Source organism: Physeter macrocephalus, chromosome 15 (genome assembly GCF_002837175.3).
Source record: "Physeter macrocephalus isolate SW-GA chromosome 15, ASM283717v5, whole genome shotgun sequence".
NCBI classification, from domain to species: Eukaryota; Metazoa; Chordata; class Mammalia; order Artiodactyla; family Physeteridae; genus Physeter; species Physeter macrocephalus.
The window spans coordinates 47,255,751-47,279,989 of NC_041228.1; the positions used below are offsets into that span (position 1 = coordinate 47,255,751).

The following is a 24,239-nucleotide window of genomic DNA, read 5'->3' on the forward strand; positions in this document are numbered from 1 at the left end:
AAAGTAACAGAGAGAAAAAGACTTGAGAAATTCAATTTGCCATGGAGAACTTCACAAGTAACACTTTTCTTGTCTAATATTAAATTTCTGGGCATTTGCATGAAAACACAAGACATTAAGCACACTTAAATATAAATCAAGATAGAACATATAATTCAAAAAATAACCACAGGATTAAATGCTATGTCATCTCCAATGAACAAATTTCAAAGTAATCATCTTGAGAATAGAAAAGACGGTTTTTAACTTTTTCAATTTTAATGTTTAATAATTTGGGTAATACTCAAAAAGTATTGCAATATTATAAGTACTTTTGCCCAAATACCTTAAGTCTCAGTGACAGAAATTAACTCAGTGTTCACAAAGGAATAAATAGTTCCATTCAAAATTTATTGAACTGCAAATTAGTTTAAGTATTATGCTAGTTAACTAGAGAATATATCTCTAAAAAATATCTCAGCAGGTTCCTGGATGTCTCAGTATATGGACTGTTTAAATAGAAGCTGAAACTATGAATTACCTGTCAAGGTTTCAACAATAAAAAATTTTAAAAGCCCATCATATTTGTTAATAAATTAGATTTATACAATTGATAATTTCAAAATAAATAAAACCTGAGTAGTATATGCCCTCTATTTCCACCCACCCTCAGCATCTATACCTTTACATCCCATTTTCTTTTAGACCAGTGTGTCTCAACCTTTAATAAGCATACATATTCCTTGAGGATCTCATTAAGATGTAATTTCTGATTCAGTAAGTCTGTTGTGGGTCCTGAGAGTCTACCTTTCTAACAAGCCACAAATGAAGCTGATGCTATCTTTGAACCACCCTTTGAGCAGCAAGGTGACCCAATATATAAAGTGAGGGAAACCTCTGGCCTAATGACTGTGGTTTTATAGATTCAATGCTGTTATATTTTGTAATCAAACATAAATAACCAACAATGATCACAAAAAATAAGTCTTGGAAGAAAAGAATGTTTTAGTTAAGTGAGAACTTAAAAGTATACCAAATTGGCAGTGTTTCTATTTGTCTGACAATTGACACCTTTGATACATTATAATGTAATCAGGACACCAAATTCTGGTAACTTTAAAAAATAGTTACTATAGCTTGAGGCTCTCCCAGTTAATTCAAGTTCAGAAAATTCAAGCCAGTACACTGTAAAACCACTATTAAAAATCTTTAATGGTAAAGTGTTCATATAAATTACTTGTAAACCTGCTCTAAGCTATCCCATCTCCTCCTCCTCTTTCAACAAATAAATGCTTTTTTTTCTTCTGTCTTGTAGCTAAACAGCGTGTAACACCCAGTGCCCCTCCCTTTAAAAATCGAACAAAATTGTCTCCAACCAAAGGACCCAATGCAAAAAGGTTGGCTTCTTTAACACACTCATATGTATATGCATCTATTTCCACAGGATTACCCTTACATGTGATTGGCTGGCTTGAGTTGTGGCCCAGGTAACACCCTTGCTCCTTCAGAAAAGACAGATTGGGATGAGAACCTATCAACACTACTGCTGCAGAGAGCTTAAATATTTTCTTCAATCCAGAGATATTTTGAAGAATGCATTTCATGTCCGACTTAAAGGAAAGCACATGGTGCTCAGGAAAACTGGTATAATCAGATAAAAGATTTGAGTCTAAAGAATATGACTGAGTACACATCATATGATAGACTTTATGGTATTCTGGATAAAGCTTTTTGGGAAGCTGTTTGAAAATTAAGCTTGGATCAGTTACTCGTCTGCGAAATACATGAATCACAGGGACATTATTGTTGTAAGCACACAGTACTGCATCAGCTGCGGTAAGCCCAGAACCTACAATTAACACTGGATCCACTTTGCCACACAACTTTCCTTTGCTTATAGCGGCTCCAAATTCAGGCATTGAATGAAACACAAAAGGAAAATCTTCCCCATCAATTTCCAAACGGCCAGGAGAATCCAATGTTCCAGTTGCCAGAGCTACATTTTCAGCAAAGAGACAGAAGGGAATATGGGAACCATCTCCTATTCGCTGATAACCCCTGATTTCCCAGTTTCTCTTGGTAAATTTTGACTTCTCTATCTGTAAATGCTGTGTTGAAATATCTCTGTCTTGACCATCATTATCAACTTGATCTCTGTAGCGTCTTGATACAGAGGTAATGTAAGTATTCTCTCTGAAATTCTTCTGAAGACCCATGACTTTTACATAATGTTTATAGTAGCGAGCTATTTCCTCTGGCATAACTCGATCCCCTTTTAGGTTCCTATAAAATGAAAAGAAAAAATATTCTATGAGGATAATACTTTTAGTTTCCATGATTAGTACTTCTCCATCTAGTAAACTAGCATATCTTTTTAATTCCTCTGGACTGTCCAAGCTAAAGCTAACACTTACCATAACACTTTATAAAGAAAGAAAGCCTTTCCTTTTCTTTAAAAATGTTAATAAATTAGTTTATCAATGGAGGAAGTCCCATGAGGGTAGAGACTGTATTTAATGCATCTTTGTTTCCCCAATGCCTTGTATAAGTATCTGTTCAGATTAGCTGCCTTTATCAATAAACTTTTATTAAATAAATGGATTAAAATGTGGATATCTGAAAATTAGACTATTTTAGTCTATCTCACAATTGTAATCTAAATAATTCAGTCTATAGCTATACTATTCAGTCTGTATTCTATTTAACTGTAGATTGAATTGTTTAGATTACAACCATTGAGATATTACAGGTCTGACTGCAATACATATACTTCTCAAAGATAATATCTAGACATGATTTTTAATAAGTTGCTTTCTGTTTTCCTAATGACCAAAAATAATTCAGATCAGTCTTTTGCTGAACAAAATCATATTTAAGTAGATAACATTTCTCTCTCTGTGTTTTCCTACTCATAAAGAGATCTATAAATGTAAGCTGCTCTTTATGAAAAAAGCACGTTAATACATCTTTTATTTTCCGCTTGAAATTTAAAGCAATGGGCGTTAGTATCCTTAAACAATGCCCCAATTAGAAGTAAGTAGAAATAAAAACACCAAATCAGGGAATTCCCTGGTGGTCCAGTGGTAAGGACTCCGTGCTTTCACTGCCGAGGGCCCGGGTTCGATCCCTGGTTGGGGAACTAAGATCCCATAAGCCATGCAGTGGGGCCAAGAAAACCCAGAAAAAACACCAAATAATTTCACATAATTCAGTGTAACTTGTAACTGGAAGAAGTTCAAAGTTTAATGACTATAATAATTAAGATTTAGAATGTATTAACTCTCAATTTGTACAGAAACCCTATGTAATAGTTACTATTATTATTATCTTCATTTTGCAAACTAGGAAATTGATAGCTAGTTTAAGTTATTTGACCAAGGTCATAACATTAGAAGTTACAAAGTCAGGATTTAAACCCTGCCAATCTCTAGAGGTCTAAGAGTCTTAACACTATGCAAGGGCAGGAATTAAAGCTAATATTTATCACAAGATTCATTTTCACATATTATTTAAACACACAATATGCTCAATTTAGAAGGATGAACACTCTGGTATGTAAATCATAAAGCTTTCTTTCCCTTTCTTACCCACATCATAAAGGGAAAAATATGTTGAGCAGTTTCACTTTCTTACTTATAAAAATCAAGAACTTGTACAATTTGCCTGATTTTGCAACTTAACATTTCAAACCCATATAAAATTCCTTTTTAAAAACCCAAAAGTCATATTTGAAAGGTTTAAATTTACTCTGGTCTAAATTTACTTTCCTTAAATCTTCTTAAATTAAGGATAATTACTGTAGATTAACATGGTTTCTATCTAGCAGAAAGTCAAGCATTCAAACATTACAGTTCTGTTCTAACAAAGGTTGAGTAACTTCCTGCTTTAATTTATTGTTTCTGGTAGCAGTCAAATTAGAGTAGATTCTGTGTATTAGTAGTTCCTATCTATAGGAATGAAAATGGCTTGAAAATGATAGGGCTTTTCCTATTTCTCTTTTTAAGTTTTGGGTTCTTCCAAATAAATACAAAATAAACTTTTATTCTTTCAAGTTAGGATTTTCATATTTTCTTTTTTTTTAAATTAATTTTCATTGAAGTATAGTTATTTTACAATGTTGTGTTGGGGATTTTCATATTTTCTATTCTCATATTTTAGTATTCTTATTAAATATTTACCTCTACAGCCAAGTAGGCAATCACATCACGGATTCTATTTTATTCTATCATTCTAAATTATTCATTATATATATTCTGGTTTCTCTTCAGATCATATAAATCTTAAGCTTTTTAAAATTATTCATTATATATACTCTTCTACTCTGAAAAGTCAAATACTTTAGGTATGTATACATGAGATATGCATACATGAAGTTATATATCCATTCATAAAAATAAGTTATATATATCCACTCATAAAAATAAGTAAATAAGGAAAGGATATGTAGGTGGACAAGAAAGTAACAAAACAGAGTGGTTTAACAGGATAGTGGGATAAAACTATGATTAACAATCTGTAGACAAGCCCTTACTTCTGTGTGCTTAGTTTTATAAAATCTCTAAATAGAAACTAGCTCATAACCACTGCTGCAAAGAGGTTTTATTTGAAAGACACATACATCAATATTATTCATCTAAGACAGGATCACAACTAGTTTGAGATTTGCTAACAGACTCCCATTGTACACCAAAATTTTAATAGTTTGATCTTTACCTTCGTTTGCTAGATACCCAATCTTTAAATTTAAGTCCAGGTAGCTCCATCCAATTTCCAAAGCTGATTGTCAACATAGAGCCTTCCATATTCTATTTGAATTAAAAATGTACAATCAAAAAACAAATTTTATCAGTAACAAGGTTTTTTTTTTTTTTTTTTTTCTTTTAACCAAATCCATCTCATTTACTATAATTAAGACTGGATAAACAGAGCTCAAAGAAGTCCTAAATGGTTGTGTAACTCACCTCTGGAAATTTATTCCAATTAACTTTCAAATATTTTCAACACTTGGTAGTATCTATACTCCTTCTTTCATGTAATTATACATTTATAAATCAGATTTACAATATTACCCAATGCCTATAATCAACATAATTAGATGCAGAATATCGTGTTAGAGGAGCAAATCAGTATTTTCATTTTAAACAAAAGGGGAAAAGTTCATTCATTTCTAACACTTTAAATGTCTTTGCATTTTAATATTATTAACAAATTTTTTTAAATGGGCAGCAAAATAGCTTCCCCCCAAAATCAATTATGATTGTGAAGTCTAAGCTGGTTTCAATACAGCAGGCATCGCTTTCTAAAACTAGAGAAATAAGTAAGTGGTTGCCTGATTAAGAACAGAGTCACTGCTGAGGCCAATGCTGCCTTTAAGGAACTGAGCACCTTCAAGCTTGCTCTACTTTGCTCAGTACAAAGCAAGAAAAGCCCAAGGGCCAAAAGCACCTTTCCCAGTGACCTCAACGATCTCCTTAAACCAACTCTTTTAGGCTATGCCTTCTTTTATCTGAACCCTTCTTGCCCCGTTTCTACACAGCCCAGTATGGGGAATGGGACTTGTTATTATTATTATTATTATTGGCTAACATTTACAGAGCACTTATTATGTGCTATGGCTTATAAAGTCATATTATTTGTGACAGTACAAGATCACCACAGGAGGAGAATGCAGCAACTTGCCACTGCTTTGAAGCAGGCTGGGCCTGATACTAGGATTAGAACCAAGTTTCGGGTATATATCACTTTAGCACTGATTCAAATATGTTTTTAGTAATCAAGGCTTATCCATACTTTAACTTTCCTAAATGTAAGTGGGAGAAATGAAGTAACAGAGATCAAATATTGCCTGCACATTTTTCTAAGCAGAAAATATATATGTACAATAAAACCTCAGGAATTTATAGAAGGTTCTCTAAAAACTTAAAAAATGTATTATGGCTTTTTCAATAAATGCAGTTTTATTAAGAATGCTACTTATTAACAAAGCAAATATAAACATGTAAGCTAAAAGGCACAGATATTTTGATAGTTGCTATCCATTACCATAAAGGTAATTAAGATGAAAAAGTCAGTGATATAGTTAATCTATAAAGTCCCCAAATACTCTGAAACAATCGTTTGATAAATGTAAACAACTTTTAGCCATATAACGTTGCACTAATATAGGGATATCCAACTGAAGTTTATACTAAAGATTTGATATTTAAAGTTAAAATTCCTATGAAGTCTTTATTTCATAACATAGCAAAAATTATTTAACATTTATTTGTACAACAAGTGAGCACTCACCACACACTAGACACTGTACTAACTGCTAAGGACATAGGAATGAAGAATAATTATTAGTTGCTGCCTGCTAATGAAATATGCTGGATCTTTATGTTGACAGTCCTCTGGTTTAACCTCTGCTATGGACTGAATTGTATCACCCCCCAAATCCACATGCTGAAACCCTAACCCCCCAACGTTATGGTATTTGGAGATGGGGCCTTTGGAAGGTAATTAGGGCTAGATGAGGTCATGAGGCTGATGCCCTCATAACAGGATTAGTGGCTTTACAAGAAGAGAGTTCACACTCTCTTTGCTACATAAGGATATGCAAGAAAGCAGCTGTCTGCAAGCCAGAAAAAGAGCCCTCACCATAAACTGAATCATCTGGCACCTTGATCTTGGATTTTCCAGCCTTCAAAGTGTGAATCTGTTGTTTAAGACACTCAGTCTATGGTATTTTATTTTAGCAGCCCAAGCAGACTAATACAATTTTTTTCTTTTACATTTTTCATTTAAGATCTTGAAAATGTAGGGAAATAATACATATTAGAATGAAATACTGTGTGAGATTTTGTAAACTCTACAATGAATAAATGAATTAAAAATGTTTTACTATGCAAAACATCTTGAAATATTTTCTGTATAATTCTTAGAGAAACACTTATTCTAAGACACTATCACTAATCAAATTTGGCTTAATTTCTACTAGTAATTAATTCATATTTATCCGAACACATTAAAATTCTCAGATAAAGATGTGGTAATCATCATATATAACATTATATCATAATGTTTAAGAATCAAAATGGTCTTATCAAGATGACGTATAACAATTCACATTCACTAAAATGCTAAGGAAAATATACTCACATGCCAAGCTCCACCAGGTGGACCTTTACCAAGAACTAAGTGAGGGATATAATGATGCTGTTCTAATTTCCAATGCAAAATGGATGGATAATCATACCCAAAGTCAGCATCTGGATGAAGAAGTGCGTCGAAAAGTACTGCAACAGGATTGGATGATCGACCCTCAAGGCCCTCAGACAAGTACTCTAAGTCCTGAATTTTTTTTTTTTAAAGAAAGAAAAAAGGCAGATAGAGTTTGGAAAAACAAACAAAAAAAAAAACTCCAGCTAACATAATAATAGTGAAGACCATTATTGTAATCCAGCATTTCCCATAGAGTGTGCTACAAAACACTGATGTTCCTTGAGATCTTAATAGATTCTCTGGTCAAATAAGTATGGGAAAAGGTTGGGTTTCAAAAAGCTAATCAGATCGTTTTACTACAAAACTTGAAGATGCCTTTAATATGCTAGTATGCCTTACTATGTCTACCATGACACTCTAATAATAAAAAGCAGCATTTCCCAAACTTACTAGAGCATAGAGCACCTATTAAACTCCATCAGGAAATAATTTGGGAAATTCTGCTCTAATGAATTCAGGAAAATAAATGGAAGCAACTCAGCAGAATATATTTACAAATCTAAAATTAAAATGTTAGAAGGTGTTATTTAGAAGAAAAGGTTTTCAGCTAAGAAATACAATGTTTATATTGTAGCAAATTAACTTTGTCTCAGCATTAAAAAATTTAAAAGCATCAACATGTGAAAAATAATACCTGATCAACAATGGAAAGATGTCTCGCTTCTTCTAATTTGCTATGTAAGATTGTGTTTGGATGTATTGCTCCTGATGATAAATATGGTCTGTAGCCTGACAGCATATAAGAAAGGCAGATTCCTGAGGGTCCATTTCCTATTAAAAAAAAAAAAGGTGGAGAGGGGTGTATCTTGCATCTTAATACTCATGTTCTTTGGCTTTTCTGTTTCACAGATGGTTTTTCTCCTTCACCAATTCTTCTTTCTCTAAACTCTCAAAGCCAAGTATTCACAAGAGAAGATTTTTGTCTTCTCTCCTGTTTTCTTTTGGGAGTCTCACCTACTCAAAGCTTCAACTCTCTATGCTACTAACCCTCAAAATTAGATATCTAGGCTGACCTCTTACCCCCAAAATATATCCCAAATTTCCATATGCCACTTCTTCACCTGACTGAACCACTAATAACTTAATCACAATGTGCTCAAAAGCAAATTCATGAGTTCTTCCATTTTGGTGCCCTCTCCTTTAAACCTCATTGCTTTGCTGGTATGATACTTACCAGCAAAATCCTAAGTTAATCAGGTTCTGGTTTAAACGTATTTTGTCACCTATATCCTTTCAGTTGTCTTTGTTATTCTCACTCATATATTCTCACTCAGAAGACAAAAATCTCTTCTTGTTCCTCTTCAAGATTCACCTACTTCAAATCATTTCACATTCTACATTCAAATGAGTTTTCATAACAGAGTTCTCATTATGTTACCCACGCTATGTTACCCACTCTACCCAAAGCCCTTCATTGCTTGTTTCTTCTATCCAGTGTTCTCCATGTTCTGGTCTCAACCATCTTTCAAGTCCCACCTCCTAATAACTTCCCTCCTGTATTTTTATATCCTTTACCCAAAACCAAACTGGATTTTTTGTTGTTGTTGAGCTCCAACAACTACTTTGATTTCTGTAGTTCTTTTAGTCTGGGTTGCCACTTCTCTATTATATCCATCTACCAAAAATTTAATCTATCTGGGACAACTGTAAGCCATCAGAAAAATATCCTGTTCCTTGTCTAATATTTTGCCCCAAATAAAATAAGCTCAAAGATGTAAACATGAAAAGTAACATCATAATATTAGGAAAGAGGTTAATATTTCTACTTATAATGCTGTAGTAAGAAGCCTTTAAGTATGACACAAAACTCAGAAGACAGAAAGGAAAATAAACCATTTGACTTCATAAAATTTTTTTTTAAATGGCAAATACTGGGAGTTAAGATCTGAAGCAAAGAGCTAATTTCCTTTAATCAAAAAGAAAGAGACAAAACTAAAGAAAAATCATAATACCAACAGAAACAGAAAAAAACATTTGAGAAAAATCCAACACCTATTCATGTAAAAACTCTCAACAAACAACAGAGGGGAAATTCCTTAACTTGATAAAGAGTATCTACAAAAATCCTACAGCTAACATCATAATTAATGGTGAGAAATTAAGGGGTTTTTTTCCCTATAAGATCAAGAAAAGGATGTCTTTTCTCACCATTCCTACTCATCACACACCTTAATGGAAATCCTAGCTAATGCACTAAGACCAGAAAAGGAAATTAAAGGTATACAGATTGGAAAAGAAGAAACAAAACTGTTTGTAAATGCCATGATTATCTATGTCAAAAGTCCCAAAGAATTGACAAAAAAAACTCCTGGAAGTAACAAGCAATTATGTTGCATGATACAAGGTTAATATATACAAGTCAACTGCTTTCCTACAGACCAGTAATGAACATGTGGAATGTGAAATTAAATACAAAACACCACTTATAATTGCAAGAAATACTTGGGTTTTAGTCTAACCAAATTCACATAAGATCTAAATGAGAAAAACCACAAAACTCTGATGAAAGAGATCAAAGAATATCTAACTGATGGAAAGCTATTCCATGTTCATGGATAGAATGATTCAATATTGTTAAGATGTCAGTTCTTCCCAACTTGATCTACAGATTTGATGCAATCAAAATCAAAATCCCAGCAAGTTACTTTGTGGATATTGGCAAACTGATTCTAAAGTTTAAATGGAAAGGCAAAAGACCCAGAACTGCCAATATAATACTGAAGAACAACGTTAGGACTAATACCATCCAATTTCATCTTACTGTAAAACTACAGTCAACAAGACAGTGTGGAAATGAAAGAATATACAAATGAATGGAACAGAATAGACAGCCAAGAGATGGATCCTCACAAATACAGTCAACTTATTTTTGACAAAAGAGCGAAGGCAATGCAATGGAGAAAGGATAATCTTTTCAACAAATGGTACTAGAACAACTGGACATCCACATGTAAAAAATATGAATCTAGATACTAATTTTATATCTTTACAAAAATGAATTAAAACAGATTACAGACCTAAATATAAAACACAAAATTATAAAACATCTAGAAAATAACTATGAGAAAATCTAGGTGACGTTGGGTTTGGTAATGAGTTTTTAGATATAACACCAAAAGCAAGATCTATGAAAGAAAAAAATTGATATGCAGGACTTCTTACAATTTATGCTCTGCCAAGTCACTGTTAAGAGAATGAAAAGACAAGTCACAGACTAGGAGCAAATATTTGCAAAACATGTATTTGATAAAGTACTTGTTTCTAACATATACGAAGAACTCTTAAATCTCAACCATAAGAAAACCACCAACACAATCAATTAAAAAGTAGGGAAAAGCTCTGTACCTCAAGGTATAGAGATGGAATATAAGCATGAGAAATTACTCAACATTGTATATCATTACAGAACTGCAAATTAAAACAATGAGATACCACACACCTATCAGAATGGCTAAACCCCAAAACACAGACAGTATCAAATGTTTCCAAGGATGTGGAACAACAGGAACTCTCATTCATAGTTGCTGGGAATGCAAAATGATACAATCACTTTGGAAGAGACAATTTGACATTTTCTTAAAAAGCTAAACATAGTCTTACTGTATGACCCAGCATTCACACTCCTAGGTGAGTTGAAAACTTAATGGCCATGCAAAAATCTGCACATAAATGCTTGCAGCACTTTACTCATAAATGTCAAACATTGGAAGCAACTAAGATGTGCTTCAATAAGCAAATGGGTAAACTGAAACATCCATACAATGCAACAGTATCCAGTGATAAAAAGAAATGAGTATCAAGCCATGAAAAGACAGAGAGAGGGAACTTAAATGCATATTTCTAAGTCAAAGAAGACAGTCTGAAAAGGCTACATACAGTGATTCCATATATATGACATTCTGGAAAAGGCAAAACTATAGAGATAGTAAAATAAAAGATCAGTGGTTACCAAGGGTTGATAGTCGAAGGAAAGGATGAATGGGTGGAACACAGGAGGTTTCTAGGGCAGTGAAACTATTCTATATGATGTTATAATACATGACATTATACACCCAGCAAAACCCATAGAACTGTACAACCCAAAGAGTGAACCTTAATGCACAATATAGATTTTAGTTAATAATAATGTATAAAAACAGTGGTTCATCAATTGTGACAAATGTACACCAAAGCAAGATGTTAATAAAAGGTATAAAAGGGGGTTGGGAGAGTATTTACAGAAATATTCTCTGTAATTTCTGTTTCATTTTCCTATAGACTTAAACTGCGCTAAATAAAGCCTATTAAAATAAATACTGACTATACGAAAAATAGTGGGAGTTAATATCTCAAAGAATCAAAAAGAAATAACACTCAAAAGACAATACAAAAAGAATACAAATAAGCAGTTCATAGAGAAATATATACACGGGCAGAATGTGCCCCAACTCCCAAAGATTTCCCATTCCTAACCCCAAGAACCTGAGAGTGTTGCCTTACAAAGAAAAAGGACTTTGTAGATGTGATTAAATTAAGGACCATGAGCTGGAGAGAGTAGCCTGGATTATCCAGGTGGGCCCAATCTAATCACACAAGTCCTTAAAAACAGATACCCTTTCCCACCTGTGGTAAGGAGGAACCATAACTATGAAAGGTTAAAAGAGAAACAACATTGCTGGCTTTGAAGATGCAGAAGGGGTCCAGGAGCCAAGGAATACTAGTAGCCTCTAGAAACTGGGAAAGCAAAGAAACATTCTATCTACCCTAGAGCCTCCAAAAGGAATGCAGCCCTGCTGATACCTTGATTTTAGCCCAGTGAGACCAGTGTTGGACTTCTGTTCTATAGAACAGTTAAATAAATTTATGTTGTTAAAGCCACCAGGTTTGTGGTAATTTGTTATGACAGCAACAGAAAACCAATTACATACATTAAGGAAATTAGCCCTTTATGATGGTCACCTGGAGGTGCTACTGCCAGCAATAATGGCCCTATATACATGAGGTTAAGCTACACTTCAGCTAGCTGAGGCAAAATAGGAACAGACTGCTTTGGGGGAAGTAAGGTGCAGATGAAAGTAGTTTTTCCTTTTCTGACCCTGCCACAGCCCAACTAGGACAAGAAGACATAGGTTCCTTTGCCTATGGCATGACATCCAGGATGGAAAACCAGGGTTGGATATAAGTGGGAAATAACTGGGAATGTGAGATTTAGTTTCCAAGATATCTTGGATGAGAAATACTGCAAACACTGTCAGCTCCCCTAGAGGGGAATCTAGTGTAGACCTATCCTTCCTTCCGTCCTTCCTTCCTTCCTTCCTCCCTCCCTCCTTCCTTCCTTCCTCCCTCCCTCCCTTCCTTCCTTTATTGAATCTCCTATGGAGAGATGTCAATATGCCAGACAGAGCACAGGAATTTCCTCTCCATTAACTTGAAACAAGTCAAAGAAACTAAGGAAGTTGTATGTCATCAATTATGTCCCATAATTCCTTCCTTTGGCTTGGTTTCACACTATAATACTTGTCCAACTTCATGAGTTTGAATATTAAAGATACATATGACAGGTAATTAAATACATGCAATAAAACAAAATCATAAAATTTTATAATTTTGAATTAGGTTTTATTAATAACTTAATTTTTAATATCTTATATACCTATCTATTAAGGTGGTACAATGGATATATAATAGTAACATATGGTTAAAATATTACAAACCTAAATGTAGAGTACTATAATGTTCTTTACTAACTGAGCACTGACTACTAACTTGCACAGGTTACTCAACTACTGAGTTTCCCTGTCTGTCCATACCCTACAACCTCAGAGGGCTATAGGGTTGTAAGGCATAATCCAATAAAGTACACAGAATGCTCTATACAGGGCTCTAATAACATTGGTTATCATCATTATCATGACACTGTCATATAAGTAACACAACTGATAGACTACTGATATTTTAAAATAATAGAGTAATATCAACCCTTCAATGAAAAAATGTTCCATTCTAACACAGAATCTAATATCAGATAAACCAATTCCTCTCTCCAAAGATTTGGTTATTGGTTATTTAAAAATATTAAGCAACCTAAGAATACTTTTCAATACAATCCTAAGAACTTGTGCTACGTAACTGTGCATTTATAAAAGTAGTAAGGATCAGAACTGTAATTTTAAGAGATAAAATGCAATAAAACTTACCTATTACTACCACAGGCAAAGTCACTGATGAATCTTCAAGTAAAGAAGTTTCTTCAACTAATGGCATAGCTTTAACTTTTCTCCCCAAATTATCACCAAAATATTGCACTAAGGAATTAAAAATCTCTCCTTCAGTTTCAGGGTCACTATAGTTTCTTTTAAAAGGAAAATATGGAACAAAAACAAAACAACAGATATATAGTCAATATAGCCTTTATAAAAATCTCTTTATTCAGATTTTATTTAGGCCATAAAATATTCAATAGTTCCATAAAAGGAGAAAAGGAAATCCTTTCGATTAATGCTTTCAAACTAGTACCTTAGCCACGTTAACGTACACTACTTTGTCAGAAATCCTAAATACAGTGGTCCCTCGGTATCCAAAGGGGGTTGGTTCCAGAACCCCACCCTCACTCCCCAAATACCAAAATCCATGGATCCTCAAGTCCCTTATATAAAATGGCATACTATTTGCATATAACCTACCTACATCCTCCCACATAGTTTAAACCATCTCTAGATTACTTATATCACCTAATACAATGTAAATGCTATGTATGTAGTTGCCTGCATGCAGCCAATTCAAGTTTAGCTTTTTGGAACTTTCTGGAACTTTTTCTTTCCCAAATATTTTCCATCTGCAGTTGGTTGAATCCGTGGACGCAGAACATGTGGATATGGAGGGCTGAATGTAGCTGCTCATGTCTCTTTAATGCCTTGAAGGCAAGTCTTAAATAAGAAGCTATTTTTAATGACCAAAGACACAACATTGTATTAGGGATTTTTATAATTCTGAGATCTCCTAGGACTGGAAAGTTTCTCCACTTTTTTCTCATTAATAAAAAGATGAGTGCAATAGAGGCAGTATATTTGGAAAAAAAGTCACATAATATTTTAAGGAAAAGTTACTGAACTTATATATTACAAATGGTGCATTTTGGTAAAAAAGTAAGGTTTATACATCTTACTCTCAAAGAGATACTGAAAAATGCAAAGATCTTAACGTTGATTTCCAATCTACCTTCTTTCCCAACTGCCTTCCTAGAAACTAGTTTTGGCATTCTGACAAGCTCATGCAATAAATGGAGTATCCTTTGAACACAGTTAATGTTCTGCATTATACTAGAGACTACTTCAGAACAGAATTCCTGAATTATTTTTCATTTTCATATAGTCAGAACAGGCCAATGTCTGAAAATATTAAACTGAGTACTGACCAGTGGGTGAGTGTGCTTATTACTATTCCTAAAATGATAAACATGGGAATGGATCAGTTATTTCACAGGACTCACTGATCCTTGGGGGAGGATGACAAATGGAAAGAATTAGGCAGACACCAAAATTTCTCCTTCCCTATAACCTTCCAAGTTCCCAAACTACCCCAGGATAGGGCAGAGTTCCCCAGGATACACTGACAGCTTTCCCACCCCCAGTAATTGGGCTCCCCTAACGATACATGGCCACTTTTGGCCAGAACTGATACCCTTTGGATATGGCTACTTAGGAAAGCCCCTCCTCACACTGCAAGCCTGACCCTGAAAGAAGTGTCTTATGCTCAATCCATCCCTTTCAGAGTATTCCAACTCCCACCACTGATCAGATCCAGATGTACTAGCTGTCTTGCCTTCTGCTTCTTGACAACTGAACTCAACATGAGTATATTATACTTGGGCCTGTCCCTGATATTTCTCCAAAGTGTGTGCCCAGGACAGGTTCCCCAGCTTCCTTTGGATGCTTCTGATTAGTCCTTTTAGGTATCCAGGCCTCATTAATATTATGGTGGTTGTAAAGGCCACAGTTCTTTTTCAGGAGATGCAGACATCATGGCCAGTCTCCTCCTGACATCCCTATCTCAAACACTGTTGCTTCCATATATATAACCTGGAATTTAATTAATAAAAATGATCATCACTCTAAGATTCTGGTAATTAAAAAGATGTCTCCTTCTTCAAACACTAACAAATATTTCACATTAATAAGAGGGCAGATATGCTGGGGGTTAGAGTCAACTTGAGACTATATAAATATTAAACTAGATACTTGAATATTATCTGATATCCTGTACACTGATAATCCTCTGAATGACTGAATGAAGGTACTTTAGCAGTTACTACCATATTTGATTTTATAAGCAAAACTCAATGATCTAAAATGCCTTGGCCAGTTTCTTAAGTCTACATATAAACGCTGTGAAACAAATATTTAACATTTAAATTCCTTAAGAACAAAAAAAATCATGGCTAGAAGTGTTGGCTTAAACTCCAAATCACTTTTACTTAAAGGTATAGTATTCATTTTTTAAATAACTTATTAAGAGGCATTTAATATTCTAAGTCAAGATGTCTCAAGAAACCTTTTTTTTTTTTTTTCTGGCAGGCCTCAGAATTTTAATATAGCTATCAATTCTATAAATTGACTATACATTTTGTTTTGAATTTTATTTATTTTTGTACAGCAGGTTCTTATTATTTATCTATTTTATACATATTAGTCAATCCCAATCTCCCAATCATATATGTCAATCCCAATCTCCCAATTCATCCCACCACCACCAACCCCCTGACTATACATTTTACAAGGATCTTTCATTACACTGGACTAGTCTTCTCAAATAATTGGTTTATACTTAAGAAAAAAGAGGTTAAGACAATTAGAAATAAAATGCCTCCTCTGTTAGGCTTCTATTAATCAAGAAAGACAAAGTTTTCAAGAGCTCAAAAACATCAGAAAAACAACAGATCATCTGATCAGGCCTTAGACCAAGGTAAATAAATAGAGGGAATTTGGTAATGCTTTAAAAAAAAAAAAGACAGATCATCTGATCAGGGCCCTTACCCAAGGAAAAAAAAAGAGGGGAATTTGGAAAGCTTTAAAAAAAAAAAAAAGACCTTTAATGAGATATAATTCACATATAAAATTCACCCTTTTATTTATTTTTTTTGGCGGCACCACTTGGTATGTGGGATCTTAGTTTCCTGACAGGGATTGAACCCATGGCCCCTGTAGTGGAAGCACGGAGTCTTAACCACTGGACTGCCAGGGAAGTCCAAAATTCACCCTTTTAAAGTGTACAATTCAGGGCTCTAAGTAGTCACAAGGTTTTGCAATCACTACCAATAACTTCAGAGAAATTTTATCACCCCAAAAGTATATGCTGCACCCATTAGCACTCATTCCTCATTCTTCCCTTCCCGCAGCCATTGGCAGCCACTAATCTGTCTTATTGGTGTGCCTATTCTGGAAATTTCAAATACATGGAACCCCTCATACATTATGTAGCCTTTTGTGTCTGGCTTCTTCCACTTAGCATGTTTTCAAGGTTCACCCAGGTGGTAGGATGTATTGGTGCTTCATTCCTTTTTATGCCTGAATAATATTCCATTGTATATTACCCACTCATGAGCTGATAAACATTTGGATGGTTTCCAGTTTTTGGCTATTACAAATACGCTATGAACATTCATATATAAATTTTTGTGTGGACAAATGTTTTCATTTCTCTTAGGAGTGCATGAAGTGGCTGGGCCGTAAACTCTATGTTTAACATCTTGAGGAATTAGCAAACTATTTTCCCAAGTGTGCATCATCTTACATTCCCACCAGTGATATGAGGGTTCCAATGTCTCCACATCCTCACCAGCATGTTGTTATGTTTTGTGTTTTTTATTTTAGCCACTCTAGTAGGTGTAAAGTAGCATCTCATTGCAGTTTTGATTAGCATTTCCCTAATGACTAATAATGTTAAGCATCTTTTCAGGTGCTTATTGGCCATCTGTATATCTTCTTCGGAGAATAATTCAAATCATTTGCCCACTTTCCAACTGGTTTATCTTTTTTATTGTTGAGTTTAAAAAATTCTTTATATGTCCTGGATACAAGTCCCTTTTTGGATATATGATTTGTAAATATTTTCTCCCATTTTGTGGGTTGTCTTTTCACCTTCTTTATATTGTCTTTTAAATCACAAAAGTTTTAATTTTTGATCAAGACCAATTTATTTTTTTCTTTTGTTGCTGTACTTTTGGTGTCATATCTAAGAAAGCACTGCCTAATCTAAGATTACAAACCTGTTTTCTTCTATGAGTTTTACAGTTCTAGTTCTTAAATTTAGGTCTTTCATCCATTTTGAGTTAACTTTTATATATAGTATGAGGTAGCAGTCCAACTTCATTCTTCTGCTTGTGAATATCCATCTGTCCTGGCATCATTTGTTGAAAAGACTGATATTTCCCTTTTGTCTTGGGATCCCACAGAAATCAACTGACAACAAATGAAGGGAATTATTTCTGGACTCTCAATTCTATTCCATTGATCTATGTTTATCTTTATGCCAACGTCACACTGTCTTGATTACAGTTTCTTTGTAGTAAGTTGTAAAATTAGGAAGTGTGAATCCTCCAACTTTGTTCTTTTTTCAAGATTGTCTTGGCTATTCTGGGTTCCTTGTAATTCCATGTGACTTTTAGGATCTGCTCATCAATTTCTGAAAAAAAAAAGGCAGCTAGGATTTTGATAGGATTACACTGAATTTGTAGATAAATTCAAGGAATATTGCCATTATTGCCATCTTAAGAATACTAAGCTTTTCAATCTATGAACATGGGATTCCTTACCATTTATTTAGGCCTCCTTTCATTCTTTTCAATGTTTTCTAGTTTTCAATGTACAGGTTTCACATTTCTTCTGTTAAATTTATTCCTAAATAGTTCATTCTCTTTGATGCTAGTATAAATTGAATTGTTTTATCAATTTCATTGTCAGATTGTTCATTGTAAGTGTACAGAAATACAACTGATTTTCGTATGTTGATCTTGTATTCTGCAATATCGCTGAATTCATTTATTAGATCTAGTAGGTTTTTTGTGTGTGTGTGGGCCTCAAGCAGTTTGACACTAGTCTCTCCCAAGACTCAAGTAGAGTATATAGAGCCAAAGTTTTAGCTTATCTTAATTCTCCAGAGTATACGTAATTTGTTCTGATTTTCTACTAACTGGTCATAGGTATAATATTTGTGTATATGATCCATAATATTGGTATAAACTATTTGTACTAAACTTGCATGGTACTTGATAAATACTGGTTTAACACAGGCATGAAAAACTGAATCAAGAAATGAAAAGAAGGTTCACTGAATTTACATAAAGCAACAATGAAACAAAGACCTATTAGTAAGTATTCTTTCTAAAAAATTCAGAGTGTAAACTATAAATTTAGTATTGCTGTACATATTTTACAGTATATGCATACTATATGCACACTGTGTTCACAGGTCTATGAACAGTGAAAATTTCCACTGCAGATATCCAATTTGCTGAATGTTTGTTCTACTTAAAACAAGTATTTGAGTAATAAAAAAATCTCCTTTAAAAATATCTACTTTTCCTTTATTTGAGGCAATAAATTGGAAAATATAATTAAATTTTAGGAAATAGTAAAGAATAGCACTTTACACATATGTAAAAATAGTTACCTTATTCTTAGGCATCAAATTAGAAGACTATTTGGAATTTCAGATCATTTTAGATGCCTTCCATGTTTTGTTTTTGAAACATTACGGTCCAAAGACTCAAAACAAATTTAAAAGGATGGCACAGACATAATATTTGAATAACAAAACACTTTTCTCACACCTAGCAATACTTTTCTAAATGATCCTTCAAAATGAAATGCTTTACTACCTGAGTTTAGTCTTTGGAAGCATGAGCTTAGATTTTTACCAAATTGATACTACCATAAGAAAAGAAGGTTCTAAAGTCACAAAGGAAGTCAGTCACACTCTTTATCTTCTAGAACAGGAAGTATGGAAGTTTTCTTCCTTGGCAAGTTAGGAGACAGTTCTCTCACAATATTTATTCTTTCAGATATAAGGCAAGATCCAAAATGTAGACACTGTCACAATTGGTTTTAAAATGTGTTCCTAATGAAATTACTCAAAAAGAAAAATTGTGCTAGTAAATTATAAACCTTCTCCTAAGGAAATGTTTTAATTATTAAATAAACGTTTTCTTTTTAAAATTTTAGATAAGATAGAGCTGTTTATACAATGGAAATATGGTTTATCAATCACAATTTTTATTCTTTGGCTAGCAGGCTTGTTTTCCCTTATCCCTCAAGATCAAAATAGAGCAAATACCTTGTTTTCACCTCCTCCTCCACATTTCTGTACAAGGACGTAAGCACATGCTATTCACTACCTAGCGTTAGTTGAACACGTATGAATCCCAAGCTGTGTCCTTAGAATTCAACTCTACCAAAAGGTGTCAAAAGGCTTTTGGACAGTACTTTCTAAAAGGCATATTATTTTCTCAGGGGCTTCAGTTTAACAAGTTTTCACTAGGGGAACTTGTTTTCTAAAGTTCTCCAAAGTGGATCTGATACTCTCAAATCACTGTCTGTCAAGTAGGTAACACACAAATTTGCCTAGAATTTAAGATCCAGCAGTTTATTACATAAAATAATTTTTAATATCCAGAATTTAGAGACTCCTACAAAACTCACTGAGAAGGAAGGCAAGCCTGGATTGCTGCTCTAGTTCAACAGGAATTCTGAGTCTTTTCTGTGCCTTACACCGCTTTTGCAGTTTGGTGAAGCCTCTGGACCTCTTCTTTGAATAATATTAAACACATAACAGGATTTACAAGGAAACTAAAAGGTAAACTTGGAATATGTTTTTACGTATTCCTCTATTGTATTAAATAACAAGTTCAGTGATGTAAAATAATTACTGTAATCTTGAAGAAATAAATAAACAGTATTTCTAGGTATCTGCAACAATTAATGTGGTATGAAAATATTTGTGATTTCTATTGATGACAAAGTCACAAATACTAGTGTGATTTACTGCTTATATTCACAGTTGAAGAAAATAGATTTTGGTTAAAGTTGAGTGGAAATCCCTGGTACCTTTCTTTACATCCAAGTTCACTGGCCACCTAAAGTCTATATATGCAGCCCAATTTAAGAACTCTGATCAGAATTTCATATTTTACAAAAGAAGTTTTGCATATCATTATTCTAGCACACGTGTATATATAAGGCAAGGCACTTTACTAAAGTCTTCGTTAAGCTTATCTTTTCTTCACAAGGTTAAAACTAGTTTCAAGTTGCTTTTGGTCTTTCTCTCCATAACTGAATGAAATGTTGGCCAACTGTGCTAGATCTAGTACATAAACTTTTATTTTAAAACGTATTATCCGTATCGCCCCTAAAAACGTTCCTCATAATGTTTGTCTAGAATCGCCACATTTTTCAAATTTCTACAATATATATGACTTACAATGACTGACATCTTAAAAGTCAGAAACATATTTGTAGCTAGAACATCACATTTTAAACATAGCTGCCTGCCTCCCTTCAAGCCAGTAACTTAGGTTATTAGATTTTTTTTTTAAAGAAAACAAATGTTCAAGGTGTGTGTGGGGCTGGGAGAACCTCACAACCCTTCACTAAAACTTTGCACTACTTTTAAGTCTCAGTTCGCCGTAACTGACTAGATCCGGGCCTAGCCGGTCCCGCAGTCCCGTGACTGGCACGGTCCAGGGAGACGAAAAGGGGACAACAGAGGAGAGTCCCCCAGAGCCAGGAGCCAAGGCGGGGAACCTCGACTAGCCAGGAACCAAGAGGAAGCAGCAGCCGAGGCGGGAGGCCTCTGCAGTTCAGGCGCTTGCCTTCCACCCCCGACCCGTCCCCGACTCCCTAACCCGCGCGGCCTCTACCCATTTCGGCCCCTGCCCTGCCGCAGGGCCCCGCAGCACTCTAACCTCCGCCTGCCCCCTTTTCTTCCACGGTGGGGAAGTCACCTGAAATGACCGGCCAGGGAGCAGCGGCAGCACCACACGGGCATGGAGCGCGGCGCACGGGGCGCCCGAGCGCGACCGCCACGGCCACCTCCCTCGGCTGGGTTGCCCGTTCGGGGCGCCCGCCCGGTTACGGGGTCCTCGGGGCGCCCGCGCCCCGCGCCTAGCCGTTGCCGCGGCTGCCGGAAGCTGCGGCTCAGCAGCCGGCCGGGCTCTGGAGCACCCAAGCCCGCTTCAGGAAAGCGGCTTCCGCTCCTCGACTACTGGCAGCAGGACGCCGGCGGCCGACGATCTCTGGGCGCCGCGATGGGGGCGGAACGGGGCGGGGACGCTGCGACGGCTGCGGCGGAGGCGGGCGGGCTCCTCCTCGCAGGTGCGGAGGCGGCGGCAGCGGGCGAGGCCCGGGATTGGTGGAGCCGCGGCCAGAGCGAGGGGCCAGGCATGAAGAAGTGTTGGTTGAGAGGGCGGGGGCCTGAGGTAGTCCTCCCACCAGACGGCTGGCGGTGGCTACTGGGACCCGGGCCTCTGCCCGCGCCCTGCGGCCCCTCCGCGTGCTCCCGACCTGCGGCGTGGGAGGTTGGCGAGTCTGGGAGGATGAGCGTCCTGAGTGCCGGATGACAAGGGGAAGAGGAAGAGCTGCTAACCTCGGTAGCGGGACGGTTAGGGGGAAATCCCTGCGTGCTGCGCGGCCTCTGCGACCCGAGCACCTCAGTGTTTCCAGAGTCGGTCCACGCGGGCCTCTCACCGAGGACTCCCGGCAAGACGGAGATTCCCGCTCGACGAAAACCACTTTAGCGCCTTACCTCGCTCTGGCCTGGGCGCAGACGCCCGGAGCTTCCGCGCGCTTTTCGTTCTTGACCCTGCCTCACAATTGCCTGGGAGAACTCACCAAACCATGGGTGCCCGGGCCCCACCCCAAGGGTTCTGATGGGGGAAGTCTGGCTTTCCGACTGAGGTCCCCATTCCTTAAGTAAGTGGCATCGCTGGTTAAAAATACAGGTGCTCAGCCCCGCCCCAGATTCACTGAGTACCTTTCATGGAGGGGGAAAGGGCAGGAACGTGTATTTTTTAAGTCCCTCCAGGTGGTTATAATGCAAGAAAAGTTAGAAAGTACCGAGTAATGAGTGTCCCTATTCGGTATTTTCAAGAAATGAAGGGGGGAAAAAACCTGGGAGAAGTGATTAATTGCATATACTGTTATATAGAGATGTCTTTCTATCCTTCTTTCCAAAGAGCACTTATTATTTTTGCAGTTAAAATCTGAGATACGTTTCTGTTTTTAAATAATTTTTTAAGTTCTCAATTTTTGCTGAATGTTGTCATTGAACAAACTTGGACTTAGCAGGTATTTTAGAGTCTGTGGAGCTTAAAATGAAGTTTTAGGACTCAGCCTGACTCCAGGATTATACAATCTAAGATAATATATTCATTCATACATATACAGTTATATTCATGTTACTCTAATGTTTATTTTACTTTAATGTTTCAGAAAGTGAAGCATAATTTTCTGTTGATATTCATAACATTATCCTTTTAAAGGAACTAAATTCGTAATAGCTATGCCAATCCAGAGAACTGAAATATTTAAAACTGTAAGGTTTATGAGTACTTTGTATAACTTTTTCTTTGCTTTATGGCTTTGTTTTCACTTTGAGTTTCTTGTGGTATTTTCAGATGAATTAATAAAGTGAGCATATCAAATTTTAGCCTTAAGCAGTCTTGTATTTAAACCTCGGGAACTTGCTATCATGGTTTACCCTTGATAAGGGCTAATGATTAAACCAGGTCACAATAACTACATAGAGGATTTTTCTTATAGCAAATGGGGCACATCAGAATTTTTGTTTCTGTTTTTTGAAATTGTAGGGTGAGGTGCTATTTAAATATAAAATATGGGTTTGATGAGGTCGTGGGGCAACAGACTCAGATACTGCTGGTGAGAGTGTAAATTAGTATGTAATCCAAACTCCCCCATCTGCATAATAGACTCTCATTCCTCCTTTCAGCACGTGCGGTAGCACATTTAGGGTGGAGCTTATCTCACACTAGCAACCATTCCAAAACAACCCTTCTTACTGGTGTATAATATACCAGGACTGTCTATTGGAATCTTCACCGTGCTAGCAGTGTGATCTTGGACAAGTTACTTAGCATCTCTGGGCTTTGATTCCTCATCTGTAAAATGAGATAGTAATAATTAGTTCATTGGTTATAAGAATTAAATTAAAAAATACTTATAAAGCACTTACCACAGTACCTGGCTCATGTTAATAAAAATATTAAAATAAATAAATATTAAATATTAAATAAATATGAAAATACTTTTCATTATTATCAATAATATTATAAAATATTTTCACATTTTCTAAAATCAGGAAGTATGTGTATGGATTGAAATGTGCTCTCTCCCACTCCACCCCAATTCATATATTAAAGCCCTAACCCTAATGTGACTGTATTTGGAGACAGGGCCTGTAAAGAGGTAATTGAGGTTAAACGAGGTCATGAGTGTGGAACTCTAACCCAGTAGGTTTGGTACCTTAGAAGAAGAGGAGCGGTCTCTTTTTGCCAGATGAGGACACAGGAGAGGTTGGCAAGCCAGGAAGAGAGCTCTCACCAAGAACCAAATCAGCAGCCTCCTTGGTCTCAGACCTTTCAGCCTCCAGAATTGTGAGAAAATAAATGTCTGTTTAAGCCACCTACTGCATGGCGTTTTGTTTTGGAGCCTGAGCTGACAAAGATAGTATGTTTTTGCATTTTCTAGAGGCAAACAAAAAATTTTAATGGAAATTATTCAAAATAAACTTGCATTTTATATACTAGGTAAACCTGTCAATGGACCATTTCATATGCTTGGTAGTATAAGACTAAGTTTTAGAGGGGTTTAGAAAACATTCTAGAAAAACAGTTCCTCCTTTATTGAAACTCTGGGAAGTTCAGATACCATTCAGATTTCTTTATCCTCAGGCCCACTGACACTTTTTGATACAGAGAATTACCTCTGTTGAGCTGCCAATTTGGAATT

The 24,239-nt window shown here is 35.8% G+C and overlaps 2 protein-coding genes across 4 annotated transcripts; one reads left to right on the top strand and one right to left on the bottom strand.

Annotated features, from left to right (window-relative positions):
- OSGIN2 (oxidative stress induced growth inhibitor family member 2) lies at nt 1-21,502 on the bottom strand. Of its 3 annotated transcripts, XM_024127075.3 has the most exons (7): nt 21,218-21,502; nt 17,486-17,901; nt 13,419-13,573; nt 7,877-8,013; nt 7,120-7,311; nt 4,693-4,784; nt 1-2,262 (listed from the first exon to the last, which is right to left on the bottom strand). In XM_024127075.3, the coding sequence occupies exons 2-7, from the start codon at nt 17,587-17,589 to the stop codon at nt 1,230-1,232; spliced, it is 1,713 nt and encodes a 570-aa protein (XP_023982843.1). In that variant the 5' UTR covers nt 17,590-17,901; nt 21,218-21,502; the 3' UTR covers nt 1-1,229. The 3 variants fall into 3 exon arrangements, with proteins under 3 accessions (XP_023982843.1, XP_007116317.2, XP_007116321.2); XM_007116255.4 differs by lacking the exon at nt 17,486-17,901; XM_007116259.4 differs by lacking the exons at nt 13,419-13,573; nt 17,486-17,901.
- On the top strand, nt 21,260-23,828 carry LOC114487853 (uncharacterized). Its single transcript, XM_028500320.1, has 3 exons — nt 21,260-21,663; nt 21,708-22,184; nt 23,742-23,828. The coding sequence occupies exons 1-3, from the start codon at nt 21,260-21,262 to the stop codon at nt 23,788-23,790; spliced, it is 930 nt and encodes a 309-aa protein (XP_028356121.1). The 3' UTR covers nt 23,791-23,828.
- The last annotated feature ends 411 nt before the right edge of the window (nt 23,829-24,239 follow it).

Bases quoted from the DNA above. Each gene is read 5' to 3' on its own strand.
- OSGIN2 (XM_024127075.3), bottom strand. From the start codon at position 17,589: ATGAAGTTGGACTGCTACCTCATACTATATATAAAAGTTAACTCAAAA. The intron at 8,014-13,418 runs GTAAGTTTTATT...TTTTTTTAATAG, and splicing joins TTTGCCTGTGGTAGTAATAG to GAAATGGACCCTCAGGAATC. The intron at 4,785-7,119 runs GTGAGTATATTT...TAATTCAAATAG, and splicing joins CACCTGGTGGAGCTTGGCAT to AATATGGAAGGCTCTATGTT.
- LOC114487853 (XM_028500320.1), top strand. From the start codon at position 21,260: ATGGAGCGCGGCGCACGGGGCGCCCGAGCGCGACCGCCACGGCCACCT. The intron at 21,664-21,707 runs GTGTTGGTTGAG...TCCTCCCACCAG, and splicing joins GAGGGGCCAGGCATGAAGAA to ACGGCTGGCGGTGGCTACTG. The intron at 22,185-23,741 runs GTAAGTGGCATC...ACTCTAACCCAG, and splicing joins CTGAGGTCCCCATTCCTTAA to TAGGTTTGGTACCTTAGAAG.